We start from the raw sequence: 24557 nt of genomic DNA on the forward strand, positions 1-24557 counted from the left end.
CACAAACACGAGTTGCACATGGGCTCTCTGACTCCAAGCACAATCCTTGAATTTATTACAATGTCGAGTTGACTCTGAGACATTATGAAGTGGGAGGACACGATAGACCACAGGTGGCAGTGAATCCCTCTAATAAATTATATTTTATAATATACGAAGTTTATGATGACATTAACATAGAACATAGAACATCGAGCTGAAAAATTTCCAAAGAACTGTTAGAACATTGACATTGGTTTCATCAGAACCCCAAGCTATAAAAGAGCAGTACCTAAGCCGATGAGATCATCAAAAGTCTGACAATAAAATTTCAAAAATGTCACGTCGGATATAGAAATTGGTAAGCATGAGTCTCTTAATGTCTTTATAACGACACTCTCTCTCTCAAATAATGGCATTTTAATAAGCAAAGTTTAAAATTTCTCCTTCGCCGCAAGTCTCCCATGAAATGCATTGACAGTGAGCTCGTAAAACTTATGCTTTCCCATTCATCAAATAAACTCACATATAAAATCAGACAAAAATTATGAGCACAAATTCCCACGAGCCGCATAAAATTTAATCAACTTCTGAAAGTGGAGTTGGAAATATTGAAGGAGAAGCGAGAGCACCTGTGTTAGAGGAAGACTCGAACAAAGCAAATATGGTTCGTACATGTGTATGTATATATATGCTTGTTTATATTTGTTCTTGTAAATCTAATTCAAGTGTGAACAAACATTTCCTGCGTTTGTATGGCTTTGCTTTGCTTTGCAATTATTGTCTTTCCCCGGCTTATTCTCTGGCAGCTAATTACCGCTTGTTGACACTTTCTCACGCCAATCAATCGCTTTATTATGAACTAAAGTCGTGACTGTTATTGTTTTTGTTGTTGTGCACATTGTTTGCTTTGTTGACATTTGATGTCACTGTGTGGCGGTAATTAACTCCTTTCCGATTGATTAAGGCTGCCGGCGCGCCAACGGAAATGTCTTGTTTGTCAGCGCGCGCTTTAATGACGCCTTCAACACTACTCTGTGTGTGTGCATAAATCTGTATTTCGACGAGGCGTGATAAGCAGCGTTCAAGGGGTTGCTTCATAACCCCACTGGAACTGGCCAATCGCGCTGATCACTCAGTTTGCCAACGAAGCGGCAAGCCGAACACGAAGTGAGATTAGGAGAGCTGGGAACGCCAGAAATTTGAAAAAAAAATGTTGAATTTAATGTAAAACAAAAAGTTTCAAATGTACTTTGTTCACACGACTACGTACGAGTATATTCATTCGCACGAGGTTTTCCATCAGCAGCGAGTCTGAGTGAATTGCCATAAAATTTCTATTTATTTTAGCGAACTTTCAATTGCAGTTACCTCAACTAATGTGCATTCAACGAGTTTTAACGAGTTATTCGCCAGCCAAATCGCTAAAATAACACAAGCTCGCTCATTCACATTCAAATGTATACGAAAATTTAGAAAGCATTTGCAAAACCTGAAATTTAAACCGCAGCAAATGAATTGATTGCATAGTGCTGTCACATCCGAGTGACATTTAAATGACAGCTCCGACTACCGACCTCTCATTGCACTCACGAATATATGTAGTTATAAATGACATTCTCATTTATTTAATCATCATTGTAGTTTTTTAAAGCGTGTCAACATACGACATTGCTTTATGTGACAGTTCTTGTAAAAAAAACAAATAAAGAGATCTTTGCATTTTGTGGAACTTGCCTTTAAACCGACTATTAGTCATCAGAATTCATTATAGTGAAATATTTGCAGACTAATAAATATTAATATTGAAATTGAAATCTTAATCAGATATCTTATTATCTGATTTCGATGAGTTTTAGAAGAGCGATGCCAAACTATAGTATAACTGCAGCATATGCAAAGTTCTGTTCCGATATGTTCATTAGTGCATGTAAAATAAACGATTCAAATCGACTTCAAAGTGCTGGTATATAGGAAGTAGGTGTGGTTGTGAACCGATTTAACCTATTATCAACAACATCAGCAACATATCATTGCGATGCAAGGAAAATATTACAAGCCAAGTTTCATTGATATTGGTCGACTAGTTTCGGAGATATGGTTTTTGACCCATAAGTGGGCGGAGCCCCACCCACTTACAATTTTGTATACCAATTTGGGAGGCAGCCTTTCCTTCTTTATAATGAAATATAAGGTTTCTGGTGTTTTCCCTTAATGAATTAAAGCATTTTCAGCATAACCTTTGTATGGAAGGTGGGCGTGGTTATAAACCGATTTCCTCCATTTTTGGACTGTATGAGGTAGTACCCAAAAGAAACAATTCTAGAAGGCTTGGTTGATATAGCTTTAGTAGTTTTTGAGATATGTACAAAAAACGTAATAAGGGGCGTAGCCACGCCCACTTCTCCAAAAAAAATTACCTCTAAATATGCCCCTTCAAAGTACGATCCTTTGTACCAAATTTTACTTCCAAAGCTTTATTTATGGCTTAGTTATGACACTTATGTGTTTTCGGTTTTCGCCATTTTGTGGGCGTGGCAGTGGTCCGATTTTGCGGACCCAAGGAACATGTGTTCCAAGTTTCATTAAGATATCTCAGTTTTTACTCAAGTTATCCGTTGCACGGACGGACAGACAAACATTCGGATTTTGACTCGTCTCGTCACCCTGATCATTTTGATATATATGTATAACCCTATTTCTAACTCGATTAGTTTTAGGACTTACAAGAAACCATTATGTGAACAAAACTATAATACTCTCTTAGCAACTTTTCTTCCGAGAGTATAAAAAGTAAACTGAGGAAAATTCGAATATGAAATTATATATATGTATTTTTCAATGAGTTAAAACTTGACTACGACCTCCAGTCTTTGATGTCCATTGTGAGTTTAACTTACTGGTGCGAGCTTGTATATTTCTAATCTTTTGTTCTTCAAGCCGCGACACACGCTCCTTACTCGACCCTAAGCGCGTACTTGGGAGGTTTTTAAATTTTGTTCCGCAAGCAACTGCGAGCGCTTGTTACTCGACTCTCTGGCACGCGATTGCGACGCGAAGAGAATGACTTGCAAGACGATTTTCAGATTAAGATTCACCTTCACGGAGGACTTTTGATACCATCACCTGGGAACTATTTCCAGTTGAGATTCTAGCAATAAATATAGCCTTAATTGCTTGAGGTGAATGTAGCTTTCCAATGGTGAAAGAATTTTTTTAAATCGGCATAGTAGTTTTTGAGTTAATTCATTACAAACATACATACAAATCTTTCCTCTTTATAATAGTAGTAAATGTAACGTTTTTTTGAAAAAAAAAAATATGTTCATTCATAGTGCTGCTAACCCTTTAGATATTTTACGACTCTCTATTGAATTCAAAATTCCGCATATTCGGGTTATTAACCGAGAATATTTTAGCCTCGAATGAAATCGGTTAAATTGAGAAAAAGGGTTCCCTTAAATTTCATACATGAGAGAGTTAGGTTTTTTGCACTCAAAAGATGTAAATACCACGTCAAATTTTCAAGTCACAATATCGTTAAAGGTGCAACCATCAGCTAAAAATGTTAGTAAAATTTCATCGCCTGGTTTTGAAATATTTCATTTTTCGAATAACAGCAGAAGACTTTCAATTACTTGGATCTCACTCGGAACTTGATTGATTGAGTCGAACAATTTTCAGCAGGTCAAATGCAAAAACGAAGATGTAATATTATACAATGAAAAACTCTTCGACCTTACGATTCAAAGAGAAATGCATTTCTTAGTATCTCATCTTGGGAATATCCACGAATAATTTAGCTTAGTACATTCTCATATAAGTCGTCTTCACAAAACTCCTTACGGATTTGGTTGAAAGGTATTCCGCCACCTGAGTATACGAGTGTGAAACCCTTCAGAAATGGCTAATTGGTTAATCTCAAGACTGTCTCCGTGCCGTTAAATCCCTGGCAGGCCTCCGTGTACATTACTTTCCCGTCATCATGAAGTTACACAATACTTCCTCTGTGAGCTGTTCAGCTATGAACACGGTGTACGTCAACCCCCACTTTTGTCTCTTTACAGAAATAATCTTGGAACCATTAAAAGCTTACATTCCAGGAGGTGGATAGCGGCTCTGAGTGCGGACCCTATTAGAATGATGAATAACAACGTCACAAAAGTGGACATGAGGGAGAAAACTGTCCCGGGCGGTTGCCTGCGGTGACGAAATCGTCCACCACAAAAGGCAGTGCGAAAGCCCCTTCGCAGATGTGGCTTAATTTTCCTTACAAAACCCGTCCACCACTTAATATGCAATCACATACAGACAATACTCGTTGCAATGAAGTATTTATGAGTAGACGAGTATCTACTACATATTGCAAAATAATTACACATAAACCACTTGATAGAGCTAACATACAATTTGCAACAACAACAACAACAATACAAATAAAGCCTACGGTTCGTGTAACTGAATAAATTTGCATATGCACAGAGTAGTTGTTGTTGTAACTGAGACCCTTCACTATACAATATTGCATTATTGTTGTTGTTGTTTGTGTAGATTGCGGTGTGGGCGGCTTCAACACTGATGCACTTTTAATAATACTTAACAATAAACAAAATGTGAAGAAAATTATATAGAATGCATGAAAAGGCACTTAGTTGTTGTAATTGTTGTAATTTTGACTATACAATCGCTTGTTGTGCCAAACAAATAATGGCCAAACACCAGCATTTTGCTTGAAGTGTTGAATGAGTGTCTACCAGCACTTGAGAGCACATGTACATATATATGTGTGTGTGTGTGTGTTTTGGCAGACAGTTCACACATAACGGTTTATAGTTATTTCATACATCAATAGGCTTTACTTCAATATGGTACAGAATTTTCATATTGGCCATTGGCCGGAAAGTGAGATATTTGCGTTTAAATATTGCATATGCCATGTTACACGCACACACACACACACACACACACACACACACACACAAACACTCGCATGCATGATCACCTGTTGCTGACACATATCCAACAAGAACAATGCGACATTGACGCTTCGTAAGTTTATGAATTTGCTATTTTCTATTTTGTATGCAACATTTCCTGTATTTTTCATGCACTGCTTCGGCCATTTAGCAGCACTCGGTGTCCCAGTATCAATGGTGATTGTAGGGTTTTGTGTTGCAAAATTGAATTTTAATTGAAATTTTAATTAAAAGTTGAAATAAAGTTTATCAAATATTTTGACAAATATTCCACCCATAGTATGTACCAAAATGTATGCAGAGAATTTAGACATAAGCAAAGACTGAATTGTATTTGTAATCATAGCTTGTAAGAATGGATTAAGCGTGTGTCATACAAAAATGTATCGAATGTGTTTTACAAGCGGAAGAAGAGTATACCAAAAATATTTTTTTGGAAAAGGACGAAATACTTTGAAGAGTGCTAAGATTTCTGGCCTAACAATGGAAAGCTGGCTTTAGTAACCACGTTGTTCATCTCACGGTCATTTCTAACACTTAAAACTAAGTGAGATAGGTACAGAGTAATATTTACCTTAATTATCCCGATGATACTGTTTTCGGACTTCTATTCGTCCATCGATCTGATTGAAATATATTGATGCTATGCTCAAAACAAGACTTCTATCCAAAGTATCGTAACCATTTAAAGACTACTTTTCTAGCTCCCATATGCCATCCCTTCAGACTAGCTTTGCACCTTTTATATGACCGTATCGGTCAATATATTGGTCTACAACTTAGCTTCTGCCGTTTTCCAATAGATGTCTTTAGGGTCAATCACTGGTCGAATAAATCGATTAATCAGTCAGTAGTCGATTATAAACTGCACTCGGTCGGCACTCGTAATAGAGATGTTTGATTGTAAGTGTTTCCCAAGATTAGATTAGATTTATTAGGGGATCGCACTGCAACCTACGGTCTATTGTGTCCTCTCCTATTTATCACAGAATACCGTCCAGTCCTGTAGCTCTAAGAAAACTTAGTAACGCTGCAGGGCTGGTGGACGCGATACTTTCCCTTTGGGGATATAGAGACCCTATTTCCTTTCTCCTTAATCCCGCAATCGCGTGACATTCCAGGAGTAGGTGCTCAGGTGTTTCCGCTTTCAAATCACAGAATCTGCACAGGTCCGTAGAGCATATCCCGAGTTTATTCTGATGACACCTTAGTCTGCAGTGGCCAGTGTAGAGTGGCACTAGTTGTCTCATTTTGTTTCTTGGGAGCGCAGCACCTATACCATCTGTGGTCTTAGACCCATCTGTGTAACATTGCTGGGTGCTTTTGCCAATGACTTCCCTAAGGGAGGAGTCCTCCCAATCTCTTTTGTTATTCAATACTAACTTGAATTTCCTTTCAAAGTGCACCTTTTTGGTAATGTTGTCCCCTTGTTTCCCAAAGAAAAATATACATATTATAGATTACATACATATATTCTAATTAAATCTTTTCAGAACTTCCTATAGCCACAATCTACCCAACATAATAATTTCCATTCATCTGGTTAACGTTGCTATGGTTTAGTAATACATATAGCTCAATAAAATTATTGGTTTCGATATTTTTGTCGATTTTAAGAACTAATAAGGTGTTTAGTTTAATGAATATTTGTCTCGATCTAACAATTTAATTCGCACCAGCCCGCGCAGGGAAAGAAATGGCAACCAAGAAAGAATAACTATTAGAACAAAGACCTTACCTATTATATATGGTTAAGCTAAGAGAACTAAGAGAATAGTTTAAAGAGAGAGCGAAACTCTCATTTTGTCATCAATATAGCACACTTATAATTGTTTGATATGAACTACCCAGTTGAGTTAACCATGGTCTCATTTATTATTCTGATCAGCTGATTGACCATTTTCATTTGATTACTCTACTGTACTGGCATGGACAATCATATTTTTCAAAAAATTTCTTCATTTTATTTAAAATTATTTTTCTTTAAGAAGTAATTAAGTCTCTAAGTAGTAACGAAATGATCGATTCGACGCTTTTCCCCACATTAAGGCGATTGGTTGCTCGCAATTGTCGCCAAACTCAACAAAAATTGTCACCAACAACTCATTTCATTTCATTTTCATCAAGTTCACATTAGCCTGAGCTCACTGTAACGCGCACTTATCTCGCCTTAAATTATAAAAAGCCCGTACTCACACCATATCACCTTAGCATGGGGTCAAAATTATTGAGTAATTATTGCTTGTTAGTCGTATGCTTTCTATTCCATTCGAAACTCTATAGTAAGTGAGCAGTGCTTGTTTTTGTTGTTTTGTTTTTTATTTGTTTCGTCAACAAACGCTTCACGCCGCTTTTTGTAGATCGAAATCTATATATAGTCTACAAATAGCGTAGTAGCGTCGCACAAAAAGTGGCTAGCCGTGATTCTAGGCTTCTTTTTTTCCTGCTGCTACAGATGTATATGCATACATACATACATATATGTATATACACATGTAGATGTTTAAAAGATTCTGTATATTTGTTTAGAAGAATATATATATGTACATATATATATGTATAATGTAGCCGCAACAAGTGTAATAAAATTGTCGGAGCAAAAACGTCTAGTTCACCGTTTGAAAATCGATTAGCAGTTAAAATTAATAGTTATATTTATATGTATATATATTATATATACTACCCCCATTCCCGAGTCACCCGCTTTAATTTTCACGAGTGTAGAATAATTGACCTTTTTGATTTCATATGGCTAACTGTAGACAAATTGCCTATGCCTATGCCTATCTGTAGACACGCTTAATTGATATTCTAATTAAATCAAAATTATAGTTTGATTCTCTGGCGTTGTAATACGATTCCCAGTAACCGACCATTATGTAACATTTGTTTTAAATCGTTACATGTGTATAAATTGTATTGCGTGTAATTTTGAATATTTTAATTAAAACACATGGGAACTAAGGCTAGTGAGCCAAATGATAACCTTAAAAATTACATGAACTAGGGAGAAATGAAGTACTTAAAGACGTTTACTTATTTGTATAATTAAAGAAAGACTAGGGACAATTAGAAGTGACTTTTAATTATTAACCGTAAATACAACTGATTTTGAAGAAATTTCGCGAGATTCGATGAATGAAAAGCAACTAAAAAGTTATGATAACATTGGTCTTAAAACCTATCCTCCGACGGAGGCACACTTGGACATTTGTAGACCCGATATTTGTGATATTAAAACTCCTATCAATGAACCTAAAGGCACATACATATATCAACAAGTGAAACTCAAGCAAAATATGAACTGAACACATATTTTTCTTGACCAATATCGAAACGTTTAGAATAAAACTCCAATTTAGTTCCATTACAACATCACGCTTATTGAATGAAGGATACTAGGGCAACTGTGAACTGATTTCATCCATTTTTGGCACACTTGGCCAACCCTTTGTAATATCAAATTCATTATATTATCATCCTAATTTGATATTTCTAGCACAACTGTTTAGATATCTACAACTGTTTAGATATCTACAACGACAGCACGAAAAGGAGTTGCCTCTTTGCCGCTATGTCTGAATTTGGTATCCTTGCAAAACTAATACGACTGTATAAGTTGACGTTGAGCAACACCAAAAGCTCCGTCAGGAAAGGGAAGAACCTCTCCGAGCCATTTGATACCAAACAAAGTTTCAGACAAGGTGACTCACTATCTTGTGACTTCTTTAACCTGATGCTGGATAAAATAATACGAGCTGCAGAGCTAAACAGAGAAGGTACAATATTTTATAAGAGTTTACAGCTGCTGACATACACCGATGATATCGATATCATTGGAAACAACACCCGCGCCGTTAGTTCTGATTTTTACAGACTGGATAGGGAAGCGAAGCGCATGGGTCATCAAGCAAACAGTCAGCGCATTCGCGTCTTGGCTCCCACGTCACTGTTGACAGCCATAACTTTGAAGTTGTAGATAATTTCGTCTACCTAGGCACCAGCATCAACAACACCAACAATGTCAGCCTCGAAATCCAGCGCAGAATCACTCTTGCCAACAGGTGCTACTATGGACTAAGTAGGCAATTGAAAAGTAAAGTCCTCTCTCGGCGAACAAAAATCATACTCTACAAGTCCCTCATCATTGCCGTCCTATTTTAAGGTGCAGAAGCGTGGACGATGTCAACAACCGATGAGACGATTTACGGTCTCTTAAACATTGGCAACGGCGAATACCGCCGACGATGGAATGATGAGCTGTATGTGTTATTCGACGACATTGACATAGTTCAGCGAATAAAAAGACAGCGGCTACGCTGGCTAGGTCATGTTGTTCGAACGGACGAAAGTGCTCCAGCTCTGAAATTGTTCGATGCAGTACCCGCTGGTGGAAATCGAGGAAGAGGGAGACCTCCACTCCGATGGAAGGACCAAGTGAAGAAAAATCTGGCTTCACTTGGTATTACCAATTGGCGCCAAACTGCCAAAAGGAGAGATGCGTGGCGCGCTGTTGTAGACACGGCTATAACCACTACCGTTACATTAAAGGTGAGTGTGATAATTGCCGAATTTCGAATATTGCTTCTTAAGATAGAACCACATGCAATTTTCTCAAAGTTAAAACCACCAGCGTTTCACATTATTTAATAAAAATAAAAGTGTAGTATTTTACATGTCATTACCTCTCTCCCTGAACTACATTACAAATGCATTTGAAGTATGCCATTATAAAGCACTTAAGCAGCCTTCATTATTACAGTTATGTAGTGTAAGTACCTTTATCAATTCTTAAGTGATTTACAATATAATTTGTGTAGTTTATTGTGGGAAAATGCAATAAAGCATTTGTACTTGAAGACTACTAAAGACTTCTTAAAAGAATAAATAATGAGTTCACACAGGCCTTTCACTTTTTATCAGCATTATCTTCGAAACAGTTCTTTGTTTAGTAGGTACATATGTGCAACTTGGTAGAAATAGTTATAGCATGTACTTATTACAATTCTTGTAAGAAAAACTTAAAGGAAACATATTTTTCTACTAAGCTATGAGCTTCAGTCTTTCCGCTTTAAGTCTAAAGTATCAGTAAATGAAATACAAGGTGCGTTTATACTGCTGGTTTCACTCTAATTCCATAAAATTTACCTTACACTCGGAATAATTTGTCTAAAGTTAGAAGAACAAAGAGTTTTTTAAGTCTCTGGCTGTGTTCGAAGTCGTTAACTTACCCACAATGAGGTGCTTCTTGGCTCTGAAGTGACTTATGAGGCATTTTGTACTATTATAGAGCACGTTCTTATCCAAAATATATTCGAAAGTTTGACACTGTCTGTCATTTTGGATTTCAACGTGAGGTGTTATCGGATTTTAGCTTATCATCGTGCTCTACAAGTATTACAGTTACATACTCACGACGACACACCCATTAACTGGAACACAGAGACGACGCTTTCAGCTGCTGACTTTTTATTTCGTCTAATTTAAACCATTTCCTTTTCATATTTTATGACTTTAAAAACATTTCGTTTTTTCTTCAAGTTTAGGCATATATTTAAACGACGAAACCGAGTTAATTTCATAGGGCAATAGTTGTGGAATGTCGAGTGCTGCTGTTACACTTAACTTGTAATTTTGCTCTTAAAATGGTTTCGGAAAATCTACATAAAATTATTGCCTGGATCTTCGTACTAATAATAGAGATATTCATATATCCAATACTCATTGTAGTATCCTGGATCGTTGTACATATTGACAATAACCGTCACAAAGAGGAAAAATCTATCAAAGGTGATGTGGCCGTTGTAAGTGCAGTGCAATTTTTAATCTAATACTAATCTCTATGTGCAAACAAAACAGGAAATAAATGACATTACCGTGTAATAGCTGAAATAAATCGAATATTATATATACATATACCAAAACGAATATGTCATGTGATTTCATATAATCGATTTATGATTTTACAAATTGCGATTAGAAATTTCGTCGTACGTCTTAAAATATGAAGTGCTCTACATATTAGTACTGTGTTCGCGACTGTATAAAGCAGTGTTCCTGAAAATTTTAATACTACTTTACTTGGCATTAACACAATTTTACTTCATACAGGACTAATGTAGAGATTATTTACAGTTTCGAAGCAAATATGATTTCATTAATGCTAACGCCATGCCCACAAGGGCGAGGCTATTTCAAAGTATAAAAAGATTAAATGCCTTAATTGAGTTATTAGACAACTATAAAATATTCTCGCTTATCATCGTATATACGAGTACTTAGCATATTATATGTCTTACTGAGTTATCATAATCTCTATTACGCGGAAATGACAAAGTTAGATTTGCGACGAATATTAAACATAATGAATCACAACGAGTTGGTTACAAAAAATGTGGCACATCTTAAATCTCATTGACAATATGCTCAACACTTTTTATTTGTATGTTTGAATACGCTATTAAAACTAAATTCAAACAAATTCAGGTTACCGGTTCAGCAGGTGGTCTTGGCAAATGTATCGCTGATGAATTGGCCGCTAAGGGCTGCCATGTCGCTATATGTGATATCAATTACGATTTGGCCGTGACAACAGCTAAAGAAATCGCCGATAAATATGGCGTCAAGACAAAAGCCTATAAGGTGAGTGTGTTGAAAGTGCCATTCAAAGAACTCAATGAGTACAATATTGTCACTTGTCACAGGTGGATGTCAGCAATTACGATGAGATTGTGGAGCTCAATGAAAAGGTTACCAGCGATATTGGCACCACCACAATACTCGTGAACAATGCAGGCTTGCTGTTGCATTCAAATCAGCTGAATCCGACAGTGCAAGAAATTAAAAGAATGATAAATGTGAATTATATGTCACATTTCTGGGTGAGTTGAAGAAACCATATTTGGAATCAAAACAGAAAACCTTTCATTTAAATTTAATATTTCTTCCAGACAAATCGTGTATTTCTGGAGAATATGAAACGTGCCAAGAAGGGACACATTGTGGCCATATGCTCGGTGGCCGGTAAGTTTCGTGTATTTTCAAACAAATTCAAATTCAAAAAATCAAAAAATCTACTACTTTTATTTACATTTACATTTACACTTAGGCATTGAAATACTACCACAAAGTGAGCCATATTGCAGTACTAAAATCGCCATACGCACCCTAATGCGTGTCTTACGCGCCGAGCTGAAGTTTAATGGTTTTCAAGATATTCGTCTCATGACCGTTTACCCTTATTTTATGAAAACAAATCCTGGAATTAAATCGATGTCTGAGACGGGTGAATATCCCAATCTCTATCCAATACTGGGAGGCGAAGAAGTGGCGAAAAAAACTGTAGCGAGTATGTTGCGTGGTGAAGTGGAAATTGCCATACCGGGATTCCTTTTACTCACATATCGCATGCAAACGTAAATATATATATATACACGACATCAGCCAAATTAATGTAAATCTAAAATATTGTTTATCTTGTTGCATTTGCAGCCTCTTGCCACAACGATTTCAAGACTGGATGCTAACTAAGATTATGTCTGCTGTTACTAAAGAGAAGAATTAAATAATTAGACATTAAAAAGAACAACAAATAAAAAAGTGCTAAGTTCGCGTGTAGTCAGTCGCACATTACACGACCAAATTGTGGGAAATATTTTTAGGTGTTAGCCAAACTTTCGTAAAGGTCTTAGCTTCTTTACTACAATTTGTTTTATATCCCAAATATTCAAAATAAAATCAACCTGAACAACACAAATTATAATACTCCTCATAGTAGGGCTGCCGTTATCAATAATTTTTACTAACAAATATTCTCACAATATTCTTGTTCACTTAAATTGTCATATTTACTTTAGTAATGTAAACCAAATCATTAACCAGATGTTAACCAGACCCACGAAAATAATTTTATAATATTAAGTTAGAACATTGTGGATCATATTGGCTATATGTAGGGTAGATCATTCAAATATCATAATAGTTTCATTCAAATATCACACATATGGACCGATCTAAACGATATATATGATATTAAGTCATTGGAGCGAGGGAAAGATATACAAAAATTTGATCACAGATGTTTCTCTCTTATTTTGAACTAGCCCAAAAATTAGTTATATATCTATACTACTATTATAAAGAGGAAAGATTTGTATGTATGTTTGTATTGAATAAACTCGAAAACTACTGTGCCGATTTCGAAAATCCTTTCACTATTGGAAAGCTACATTCACCCCGAGTAACATAGGCTATATTTATTGCTAGAATCTCAACTTTCTGGAAATAGTTCCCAGGTGAGGGTATCAAAAAGACTCCGTGATGGAGAATCTTAATCTGAAAATATCCCTGAATATGTTCCTCGGAATAGGCAATTGAAAAGTAAATAAAGATCTCTCTCGACGTACCAAAACCAAACGCCATAAGTCCTTTATCATCCCCGTACTGCTTTATGATGCGGAAGCTCAACATCCCATGAGACGGCACTAGGCGTTTTCGAGCGAAAAGTTTTGCGAAAGATTGGTGGTCATTTGAACATTGGCAACGGTGAATATCACAGACGATGGAACCATGAGCTGTATGAGCTATACGACGACATTGACATAGTCCAGCGATTAAAAAGACATCAGCTACGCTGGCTAGGTCATATTGTTCGAATGGACGAAAGCGCTCCAGATTTGAAAGTGTTTGAAGCAATACCCAACGATGGAAGCCGAGGAAGGGGAAGACCTCCACTCCATTGGAAAGACCAGGTGGAGAAGGACTTGGTTTCACTCGGTATTTCCAGTCGACGCCAAATAGCAAGAAGGAGAAATGAGTGGCGCGCTATGGTGGATTCGTAAGAGGTTCCTACGCCAAAAAAAAAATATATATATACGTACATATACCTGGAAATACGCGGGAAAATTGTGGTAATACTAATATATAAGTTATTGAAAATAGAAAAAAATAGATATGATATATATTTAAAATAAAGTTGATTGAAATATAGAAAGTGTTTTTTTTTTTCTTTTTTAATCTTTGTAATTTTAAAGAAATACCGACGAATAAAATGCGAAAATCGGTTGTTAAATATATGTTACCATATTTATAGAGGAATATTACTGGATATCTATTATATACTAGCTGTCTTCGATTGATCATTTCAGGCAGGAAGAACTAATAATTGTCAGGAATTAAAATAAAAATATTTATTATTGATTTTAACTTCACAGAAATTATAATTGTTGAAGAAACTTTAAGGCATGGGCGAACTATCGAAACTAAATGGTAACATGTGTTTTATCGATTAAAGATAAGTAATTCTGATATAACTGATCTCGATTCGAAATAATAATTTTTTTCACACTGCCGAAGCTTACCTTATGCGCCATTTTAATTAAAAACAATTTAAAAAAATAGTGGAGAACATTAAAAACGATTTCATTGGCCACCCTTTGTAATATTATCACTGTTATCAGTCATTGGAAAGCTTCGGGGAATGCTTTCGAATCAAAACAATCATTTGAGCAATAAAGATGATCAAGTCAATTCTAACGACCAGTATAGTTTCAGCGGCAGCACTGAACACAACGGTTTTCTTAATTATTCACTGCGCTAATTATAGTTTCTTATAAAATACTTAAGGATATTCGAAATCTAATTAACAATGACGTCTGATATAATTATAAAAATTCGCGCCTGGCTGGTGGTCACTCTCTTTACGTTATTGATGCCAGCCATTCTCTTCTTTTCGATGTTGATATATTTCTACGATAACTATTTAAGAAACAAAGTGTGCAAAAATATTGCTGGCGATGTGGCTGTGGTAATTATTATATTGAAAATTCATTATATATTTAGACCAACATTGAAATTTGGTTAACAAGAAACAAAGGCTATAGAATGAACGAAATAATTTTTGAATTTTTGAGAGAAATAACAGTTTTACACTTTACATCATATTATTAAAGTTAAGATTGGTTGAATTGATAACAAAGTGATTACAATACTTTACTTAAGCGTCAAGTCAAATTAGTTGTGCGTTAAAATCGTATAGAAATGATTTTAACGACTTTTAAACGACTAGTTGGAGCACTTAAGTGACACTTCTGTAACTAAATGATATTTTTAATTACTTAATTGAGTAAATATGTTGTAACATTAGTGAGGAGCTAATCATGTCAGTTGAAATCAATTTTGCATAATCCAGAAAATGGACAAGTTACAAAAGAAATCGTACACCAAAATATCAATTTATGCTATTTAATGCTCGATGTGCGCACTAATTTAGTTCATTAACAAGTGCTTTACATTATTGCGACAATTAATTTATTTCAATTATTTAATTTTTTTTTATATATATCTTCCATAATTTCTAGATGGAACACAGCGCTTCTAATTTTCTTTATTACTATTGAAACATTGGCATTAATTAAGTGACATAACTTTAATTTAATGAAGTTAATTGAACATTTACTATATTGCGCTATGAATAAAACATTTATTATATAACTAACGTTCATTTTTACACAAGTCAGCTGAAAATAAGTTGCAAAAGACTACTAGCCTTCTTCAAGTTAGGTAGCGTGTTAATTAATTAAATTACCGTAGCATACAAAGTTAAGAGGCACACCTAGTGTAATGTCCTAAAAAAAGGTGATTTTTGGGAATTTTTATCAAAAAAAATACTTTATCAATTATTTCAAAATTTTAAGAATATATTTATACATGTTTCAAGAATATACAGTGGAATTTTTGAAGAAAAAAATTAAATATATTCTAAGTTATAGTCGTCGTAAAATTCTCGTTAAACTAGATAATATTGTCTGTACAATGACCAACGTTAAAAAATTCAAAAATTGACAATATGGCGGCGTTTTAAAAAAAATAGTCGAATTTTACCCAAAATTTTGGTCGTTTTTGGCCTGCCAAACTTCGATTTTTTGATCAGATCAAAAATCGATAGGTCATTGTATGGAGAACTATATAAAGAACATGTAAAAAAAATTCGATAGTGATCGGATCATTCGTTTTTGAGTAATCACTGCAGCAAATTCGGAAAATGCTGTTTCGATAAAATCGCGTTTAAAGATAAAATAATCATTTTCACTGTTACCGAGCTTCTGCTCTTTAAATTGCTATAACTCAAAAACTATTTGAGATATCGACACTAGGTGTGCCCCTTAAGTTATTTAATGCGCAATATACGATACATAAATACGTATTAATTTAGTCAATTATCAAACAATCTTTAATAATGCGTCAATTAACTGATTAAAGCGCTGTGTGAAACGCTGATAAACTTTTTATAATTTTCTCTATTATATTGCTTGCTATTATATCAGCAATCTAAACCAAATTGGATTGGTAAATTGAGTGCCTCCAAAAATATACAAACATTTAATAAACAATTATCGCACTCTGATTGTTTAATAAAGTGACCAAATGGTAATATTTTGTTTTTTCATTTGATCATATCTACATATAATATATTTAATCATATTGTCAATGACAATTATGTATCGCACAAATTTCTTAGTGAAAGTCAAATCGTATCTTTGCAGTGCAAAATTACTTTTTATGTCACTAAGCGAAATTATTGCTACCGAGTATGGGTTAGCCCAATTGCGTGGACGGCACGAATACATAGATATCAGCATTACGAACCGAAAATATGCGTATCATAGGTTCGGCATTCCAAAAGTTAAAGTAAAAAGTAATTAAAAATGTATTATTAGCTTTCGTTATCAAACTTGAAGTGAAACAAAAACAACAGTAAATATCAAAACAAACTTAAAATAATACACACCAGTTAGCAGCTGATAGATAATCGCTAGCTGTAATCAGTTATTCGCATTATTACTGACAAATTTTTAGACATTGTTGCTATACCGGTTATCTGCGGGGTCATCTGCAACCATATGCGGAAGAAATGTCACAATAGCCTTCAAATTTTGCACAGTCGATGTTCTGCGTTTGTTTATTTTTGCAAAGTAATACAAGTATTTACAATAAATGATAACTAATTTGTAGTCAATTAATAATAAAGTAAAATAAACAACTCAACCCTTGTATAATAGACAAATGTTAAGAAAAAAACTTCATACGAGTAGTTAAGTAAATGACCGATTTAAAAATAAATTATTAAAATCGTTCGACATATTATAAGAGCTAGTATTTCCCTAGCACTTATGGTGTACAATTTTAGTGATTGAGACGGTTCCTAGTCCAAGCGATTATCTCAAAATATGTACTAATTTGATGTTTTAATTATGTCAAATTTATTGGCAGTTACAGTCACCTACTTCATTTTATTTTTGGAACAATTAATGATAAATCTTTTGCGGCGAATAAGTAACCTTAAAGACGATAGCTGATAGTTTAACCCTCATTTTGACGGATACTTGGATTGTCATATAGAGTACTAATGGGCCTGGCTGGACCCAAAAGCAAACCTAACATCATTTTGGAGAAACTTTATTTTTTTTATTTCAAATAACATTTTAAAAACTCAAATAAAGTATTCACGAAAAGCAAGTAAAATATTGAAAATAGAATTAATTTTCCTTTATGCACTTAAAGCAACAAATGGCTACGTTGTCTTGATGAAATCCAAACTCAGATGAAAGAACTGCCCTATTTTTGTTTTTCTTCATTTCAGGTGGGATTGCTTCGAGGGGTTCCAATGAAGGACAGCCCCAAGCTTATTAGCCGCTTACACAAATTTAAAGTGGAAAAAAGTTGTCAGCTACTATTGTGCGCCCAGAATTTGTGCCAGACCCATTAGTACTCAATATGACTTTTCGGTTGAAAACTATAATTTAAAAACTATTTATCAATTTTTATAAATATATATACGAACCAAATCATACTAAAATATATCATCTAGGATATCATGAAGTATTGAAACATAAACGTGTGTACTAGTATATGAAATAGTGATTTAAAGTTCAAAAAAGTCTGGCTGGACCCATCAGTACAAATGAGGGTTAAACAAGAAAGTAAATACGTCAAGTCATGTAGCCGAAGTGGTTTGCTAAGACGATAGTTGAACTCCAAATATTGATGACAATACGATAAAAAGATTGCTGTCAAAATCCAATTTTTTTATTTACATTAAAATAATTTGTTTACAGACTCTCCGTATACCAAAATCACATTTCAAAGTACATATACGTTGGACATTTAAATTTATCTTCTTTTATTTACCAAAATTCACATACTATACTCATATATATATATATATATCTATTATTCAATGCGAATCAAGGTCACCGGTGCAGCAGGTGGTCTGGGTAAATGTATTGCTATAGAATTAGCAGCTAGGGGATGCCATGTCGCTATATGTGATATCAATTACGATTTGGCTGTGACAACGGCAAAGGAAATCGCCGATAGATATGGCGTCAAGGCAAAAGCCTATAAGGTGAGTGTGTTGTATCAACAATCCAAGCAATTCAATTTATACAATATTGTCACTTGTTACATTACAGGTGGACGTTGCCAATTACGATGAGGTTGTGGAACTTAATGAGAAACTAACCAATGACATTGGCGCCGCCACTATACTCGTGAATAATGCCGGGATAATGTTGCATTCAAATCAGTTGAATCCCACAGTGGAAGAAATCGAGTTGATGGTTAAAGTCAATTACTTGTCAAATTACTGGGTAAATTGAAGAATTACATACATTTTACGTCTTCTTAAACCAAATGCATTCCTTTCTAGACAAATCGTGTGTTTCTGCCAAATATGAAGAAAGCCAAGAAAGGCAATATTGTGGCCATTGGCTCAGTTTCTGGTAATTCTTATAGAACAAATTAGAAACCAACAAATTACAAAATATCTTTCCTCAATGCTGCACAGGTCTAGTCACGCTTCCACAATCTGAGCCATATTGCAGTGGAAAGACCGCTGTACGCACGCTAATGCGTGTCTTAAGAGCGGAGCTGAAATTAAGCAATATTAAGGGCATTGGCGTGACCTCAGTGTTTCCCGCATTTCTGACAACTCATGCCGGAGTGGAGAAGTTCGCTCGCGATAGCGGTTATGCCCGAATGTATCCGTTGTACACTGGCGAAGAGGCGGCGCAAAGAACCGTACGCGGTATGCTGCGCGGTGAAGTGGAGATTGCAATGCCGGAATTCTATATGATTATGTATCGGTTTATATCGTAAGTATAATTCTAAATATAAGCAGATTTAGTATTTAAAGTTTCTTCATTAAAATTACAGTATTTTGCCGTCATGTGTCCAAGATTGGTTGGCTTTCTGTCCATCATTTGCCAAATCTACTTACTTCCGCGCAGTGGCAGCAATAAAAACAAAATGAAATTGTTGTATTTTTTTCATATTTTATAATTATAGTCAATTCCTTAAAATAAAGAGTTTAGAATAAACATTGTAGACCAGTGGTGGTCAACCAACTGCTAGTTGTTTCCCTTTAGCTCACAAGAACAATTTAAAAATTTTCGAAGTCGAACCTCGATTCAAGGCCTCAAGTGCACGTGGCCAATTTTTCACCCAAAATATAGGTGAATATGTCAGTTACTTTATAGAAATTCAGAGGAGATGATTTCCGTTAAATAGTCTGTCTCTATGTCGAAAATTGGAAAAATCTGCTGACTACTTACTCTAGCCCCCATATACCTGCTCTACGGCTTTTCAAACTTCCGCAGGCCTTTATACATTATATATCGGTTAATATGTAAGATATCTTCGCATAATTACGTGATTTGATATAATCTTAGATGTGAAATAACTTGGTGGCAAAAATAATTTAAATCGGTCCAGGAACTACCCCAGCTACCATATACTATAATATATAATATAATGATTTTCGTAATTCTAGTGGACTTTTTTGCGAATATACGGTGCGAATTGTGTGTTATTCCAATAACCTTAAATAAATAAATTGCGAAAGTATAAAATGTTCGGTTACACCCGATCCATACATATTCATAAATATTAAACAGCATACATTTTGTTGACAGGGCCATCGGTGATTACATAGACCCTGCCTTGCCTGAGCTTACTTTTCGCGCCAGTTTATTTGATACAAATAATTAATCAAAACATTAAAATAGATTTCATTAGCACGAGCTCAAGTAAAGCTACCTTTCTATAATCAGGTCACTTCGCACGATCAGTATACTTTCAGTAGTAGCGTTGATCACAACTGTTCACAGCACAAATTATTCTTCGAAAGTGCAGCATCGATGGCGTCTGATACATTAAAAAAAATACGTGCATGGCTGGGCTTCGCTCTCTTAACGTTATTTACACCGATCATTCTCTTCATTTCGGTGTTGATATATTTCTACGATAATTATGTGAGAAGTAGAGTGTGCAAAAATATTGCCGGCGAAGTGGCTGTGGTAAATATTTTATTGAAAGTTTACTATATATTTAGACATTTGAACAATAATAACGAATTCTATAAAATCACTCAAATCATTTTTGACAAAAATATCGGTTTTACACTACAGATCACATTATTGACACCTGACAAATTGATTACAAAGCTTCAAATTCAAATTGATTACAAAGTGATTACAAAGCTTCACTAGGGCGTAGGTCAAGTTTTGTCTAGAAAATACAACTTAGTGGCTTATCTTCATAAATGTTTATTTTTAGAGTAATTAATCAACAACTTTGTTTTACGAATTATTTGCGCGTTTAAATCATATAGACATGTCAATTTCTTTGATTAATTGCACATATAATGTAATATAATTGTTGTTGGTGATTGCGTCCATGTAATTCTTGTGAGTATTAATTCAGTTGTGATTAGTCAATTGAGTATTTATATTGTAATTAAATCAAAGGCTAATTATGTCATTTAGTCTCACTTTTATATAAGCCAGTTGCTGAATAAGTGCATAAGAAATCTAACTTACATAATTTTGATACCAATACAATACAATTAACTAATTAGTTTCAATAATGCGCAAATTATTTTTTAAAGGGCTATGTGAAAGCAAATAAATTTGTTAGCATTTTCTATTATAAGTTGAAAATGTCTTAAAATATATTTAAATGTATAAGCTTGAGCAAACCATTAATTGAAAACTTATCTTAAGCTCATCTTATCTTAAATAGTTCATTAAATTTGGTACCATGGTAGCTCTCTAAAAGTTATCTGCAAGCATATAAGCAAATATCCATTTTTAGATTTCGCTCTGAGCTTTGCATTATCAAAATTGAACAAAACAAAAAATCAAATAACAAAATAAGCATACAATAACAACATGCTATATACCATTATATGCAGCTACTAGCTAATCGCTAGCTATAATCAGTTATGCATTTTCAAATTTACAAAATTTTTAAAATTGTTGCTATACTTGTTATCTGCTAGCGGTTCAATATCAACTTCCATATACGGAAGAATAATTCAATGGTTTTCGCGGTCAGTCTTATGCATTCATTTATTTCAGCAAAGCAATCAAGATGGCAATGCACCAATTACAAAGCTTTTTTTCAATCTACTGACAAATATAGACATAGCTTAATGGGTGTATGGACTGATCCATTAACATTACGTGATTATATACCAATACCAATTTTGTCAGAAGATTCAAGTTGATGAATTTGCTTTCATGTTTTCAATAGAGATCAATCATTAAGGAAAACAGTCCGTCTTACAGATTTATATTTATAATTGTTTATATTCCAATTTGCAGTTTAATAAAATGTCTTCTTAAATATGGCAAGTATTTGTTAAGTGAAAGGTAAAGTCCAACCACCTTTATTTTGTTGAAAAGCTGACAATGGGACATGAATTGCAATTTTTCTGTGGATCCCACCCTTTCCTTCCCCCTTTTTCGTTAGTTATCCTACAAAATCGAAATATTTGGCTTCGTATTTCGAAATTTAGTTGATTGAAATCATCATTATTAAATATACATAGTATGTAAGTTACGAAAAACTTACTTTTTTACTTATGACCCGATCTCTCGAAACAAATAGGTTTGGTCCAATACCCAGACGAGTGTTGTTCACTATTCTTTATTATAAAGAAATTTATAAACCACAAAACGAAATATTATGATATGAATAATTACGTTAAGGATCGAAAGTATTTTATTCAAGGTTATAACAAAACTCTTCACAAAAAAAAATTTACATAAAAATTAGAAATTGTAAATAACTCAAATTCACTGATTTTTATTGTGTCACTTTTAATGACAGTTTCAGTGTAACCCCTCATTTGCTTTGTAAATTATTTTTGAATCCCGATCGATGAATCGATTTTTGGTTCATTGATTACACAGTCACACAAAATAAATGTTCCAAAATTCAAAATTACGGATCCAATACTTTTTGAAAAATTCGTCGGAATTGCTTGAAACCTGTTACTCGGGTGTTCTCGGGTATCTGGTTATGTGATCTGTGACCCCTAAAATCCCCAAGAAGCGAGTTTCAAGCGAATCCGATGAATTTAAAAATATTGCTGTCAACCATATGGGTTTTCTGTGGTTGATCTGCTAGGAGTTAAATGGACCACGGATTCGGATTCAGCGACCTCAAAAACATATGGAGTACATAGGTCACAACGAACTTTTTGTTGTGGCTGTGTTATCTCAAAACAATTGACAATTGCAATCAAACCTATGAAACGGTTTTCATTTAATTTTAAGAGTAAATTATGATTTGCGGTGAAACAATGCCACTGTTGAAATTAGAGCTTCTTGTAATTTGAATTACAGTTTTTTTGTCATTGATTTTGACAAAATGTGAAACACTTATAAGTAAGTAAAATCTTACTTCAGTTTTTGTATAATATTTAACCCACAAATTATAAATATGTAAACTGATAGTATCGAAGTGGTCTGCTAGCACAATTGCTGAACATTCTAGATAAAATAAATAAGAGATTGTATCGCTTCAAAATCTGTCCTAACTCTCTTTGAGCTTTTCAAATTTATTATTCATTATTTGTCGAAGTTAACGGATAAACATATAATCTTTTCTCCAAATCTAATCAAGGTCACCGGTGCAGCAGGTGGTCTCGGAAAATGTATAGCTGCCGAATTAGCCGCTAAGGGATGTCATGTCGCTATATGTGATATCAATTTCGATTTGGCCGTGGCGACAGCAAAGGAAATCGCCGATAGATATGGCGTCAAGGCAAAAGCCTATAAGGTGAGTGCGTTGAGACCTCAATTCAAACAATTCAATTAGGTTAATAATGTCTCTTATAATAGGTGGACGTCACTAATTACGATGAGATCGTGGAGCTCAATGAGAAACTAACCACCGAAATTGGGGCTGCCACTATACTCGTGAATAATGCAGGGTTGCTGTTACATTCAGATCAACTGAATCCCACAGTGGAAGAAATTGAGTTGATGGTTAAAGTCAATTACTTGTCACATTATCTAGTAAATTGAAGAATTATATATAATTTAATAGCTTCTAAAATCATATGCATTCTTCTCTAGACAAATCGCGTGTTTCTGCCAAATATGAAAAAAGCCAAACGGGGCCATATTGTGGCTATTAGCTCAGTGTCTGGTAATTTTTATTCACAAAAAATAGCTTCAGAACTAATTACGAAATATCTTTTCTCAATCCTATACAGGTCTAGTCCTGCTGCCACTAGCTGAGCCATATTGCAGTGCCAAAACCGCTGTGCGCACCCTAATGCGTGTCTTGCGCGCCGAGCTGCGTCTAAACAATATTACGGGCATTGGCGTGACCACAGTGTTTCCCTCATTTCTAAAAACTCACTCCAAAGTGGAAAAATTAGCTCGAGATAGCGGTTATGCCGAAATTTATCCATTGTTGAATGGTGAAGAGGTGGCGCGAAGGACTGTGCGCGGTATGCTGCGTGGTGAAGTGGAAATCGCGATGCCAGAATTCTTTATGTTCGGCTATCGTTTTATGACGTAAGTATAGTTATGAAAGTATAGGTATAGTGTTAGTTGTTATAGTTTCTTCATTCAAATTACAGTATTTTGCCGTCATGTGTACAGGATTTTTTGGCTTCTTCACCATCATTTGCTAAATCTACTTACTTACGTACAGTGGCAGCAATAAAAACAAATTAAATTTTTTTTCTTATTTTATATAGTGATAGTAAATTTCTCAAAATAAAGAGTTTAGTATAAACATTGTAGACCAGTGGTGGTCAACCAATTGCTAGTTATTTCCCTTTGGCTCACAAGAATATCGTGGTGATTGAATATTCGATTACGTTCAGATGTTATTGTTGTTTTTATAATTTTTTGTTTGTTTAATGACTTCTTAGTCATATTTATTTCTCGTTACCGACTGCCAATAAGGATTCAACTAAGTCTTTGATTGCGAAATTTAATTATGTGGCACATTTCTGGGTGATTTAAAAAAAAACGCTTTAGAATTAAATCAGAACCTATTTCATACATATTTACTGTTTCTTCCAGACAAATCATGCATGGAATGTACAAAGAATGGACATATTGCGGCTATAAGCTCTGAAGCCGATTCGAGTATTTTTATTTTTTTAATTTATAACCTAATTTGAGTAAAAATGGTCCTCATGTTCGATATCTGGGACTTAGATTGGATCAAAATTGTCATAATTTTGATTGAAATATTTTTTCCGATATCAACATTGGTGATTGTGATTGTGAAAAA

The 24557-nt window shown here is 34.6% G+C and overlaps 3 protein-coding genes across 5 annotated transcripts; all 3 read left to right on the forward strand.

Annotated features, from left to right (window-relative positions):
• The first annotated feature begins 10519 nt into the window (after nt 1–10519).
• On the forward strand, nt 10520–13151 carry LOC105209517 (17-beta-hydroxysteroid dehydrogenase 13). 2 transcript variants are annotated; one of them, XM_011179936.3, is made up of 6 exons: nt 10520–10759; nt 11442–11597; nt 11660–11836; nt 11906–11978; nt 12064–12370; nt 12447–13151. In XM_011179936.3, the coding sequence occupies exons 1-6, from the start codon at nt 10601–10603 to the stop codon at nt 12517–12519; spliced, it is 945 nt and encodes a 314-aa protein (XP_011178238.2). In that variant the 5' UTR covers nt 10520–10600; the 3' UTR covers nt 12520–13151. The 2 variants fall into 2 exon arrangements, with proteins under 2 accessions (XP_011178238.2, XP_054086648.1); XM_054230673.1 differs by lacking the exon at nt 10520–10759 and adding an exon at nt 10965–11154.
• Nucleotides 13152–14483: 1332 nt separating this feature from the next.
• LOC105209516 (short-chain dehydrogenase/reductase family 16C member 6) lies at nt 14484–19360 on the forward strand. The gene is made up of 6 exons (XM_011179933.3): nt 14484–14760; nt 18205–18360; nt 18428–18604; nt 18664–18736; nt 18802–19108; nt 19170–19360. The coding sequence occupies exons 1-6, from the start codon at nt 14602–14604 to the stop codon at nt 19264–19266; spliced, it is 969 nt and encodes a 322-aa protein (XP_011178235.1). The 5' UTR covers nt 14484–14601; the 3' UTR covers nt 19267–19360.
• A 708-nt stretch (nt 19361–20068) lies between these two features.
• On the forward strand, nt 20069–24413 carry LOC105209515 (17-beta-hydroxysteroid dehydrogenase 13-like). Of its 2 annotated transcripts, none has more exons than XM_054230704.1 (6): nt 20069–20311; nt 22926–23081; nt 23144–23320; nt 23381–23453; nt 23521–23827; nt 24344–24413. In XM_054230704.1, exons 1-6 carry the CDS (start codon nt 20153–20155, stop codon nt 24396–24398), a joined length of 927 nt encoding a protein of 308 aa, XP_054086679.1. In that variant the 5' UTR covers nt 20069–20152; the 3' UTR covers nt 24399–24413. The 2 variants fall into 2 exon arrangements, with proteins under 2 accessions (XP_054086679.1, XP_011178234.2); XM_011179932.3 differs by lacking the exon at nt 24344–24413 and adding an exon at nt 23893–24057.
• Nucleotides 24414–24557: the final 144 nt, after the last annotated feature.

This window comes from Zeugodacus cucurbitae, chromosome 2 (genome assembly GCF_028554725.1).
Source record: "Zeugodacus cucurbitae isolate PBARC_wt_2022May chromosome 2, idZeuCucr1.2, whole genome shotgun sequence".
Lineage (NCBI taxonomy): Eukaryota > Metazoa > Arthropoda > Insecta > Diptera > Tephritidae > Zeugodacus > Zeugodacus cucurbitae.

What these genes read in the sequence shown, in the direction of transcription:
- LOC105209517 (XM_011179936.3), top strand. Translation starts at nt 10,601, where the DNA reads ATGGTTTCGGAAAATCTACATAAAATTATTGCCTGGATCTTCGTACTA. An exon ending in ATTATATGTCACATTTCTGG is followed by an intron (nt 11,837 to 11,905) that starts GTGAGTTGAAGA and finishes TATTTCTTCCAG; the next exon opens with ACAAATCGTGTATTTCTGGA. An exon ending in GGCCATATGCTCGGTGGCCG is followed by an intron (nt 11,979 to 12,063) that starts GTAAGTTTCGTG and finishes ATTTACACTTAG; the next exon opens with GCATTGAAATACTACCACAA.
- LOC105209516 (XM_011179933.3), top strand. Translation starts at nt 14,602, where the DNA reads ATGACGTCTGATATAATTATAAAAATTCGCGCCTGGCTGGTGGTCACT. An exon ending in ATTACTTGTCAAATTACTGG is followed by an intron (nt 18,605 to 18,663) that starts GTAAATTGAAGA and finishes ATTCCTTTCTAG; the next exon opens with ACAAATCGTGTGTTTCTGCC. An exon ending in ATTATGTATCGGTTTATATC is followed by an intron (nt 19,109 to 19,169) that starts GTAAGTATAATT and finishes TTAAAATTACAG; the next exon opens with TATTTTGCCGTCATGTGTCC.
- LOC105209515 (XM_011179932.3), top strand. Translation starts at nt 20,153, where the DNA reads ATGGCGTCTGATACATTAAAAAAAATACGTGCATGGCTGGGCTTCGCT. An exon ending in ATTACTTGTCACATTATCTA is followed by an intron (nt 23,321 to 23,380) that starts GTAAATTGAAGA and finishes ATTCTTCTCTAG; the next exon opens with ACAAATCGCGTGTTTCTGCC. An exon ending in TTCGGCTATCGTTTTATGAC is followed by an intron (nt 23,828 to 23,892) that starts GTAAGTATAGTT and finishes TTCAAATTACAG; the next exon opens with TATTTTGCCGTCATGTGTAC.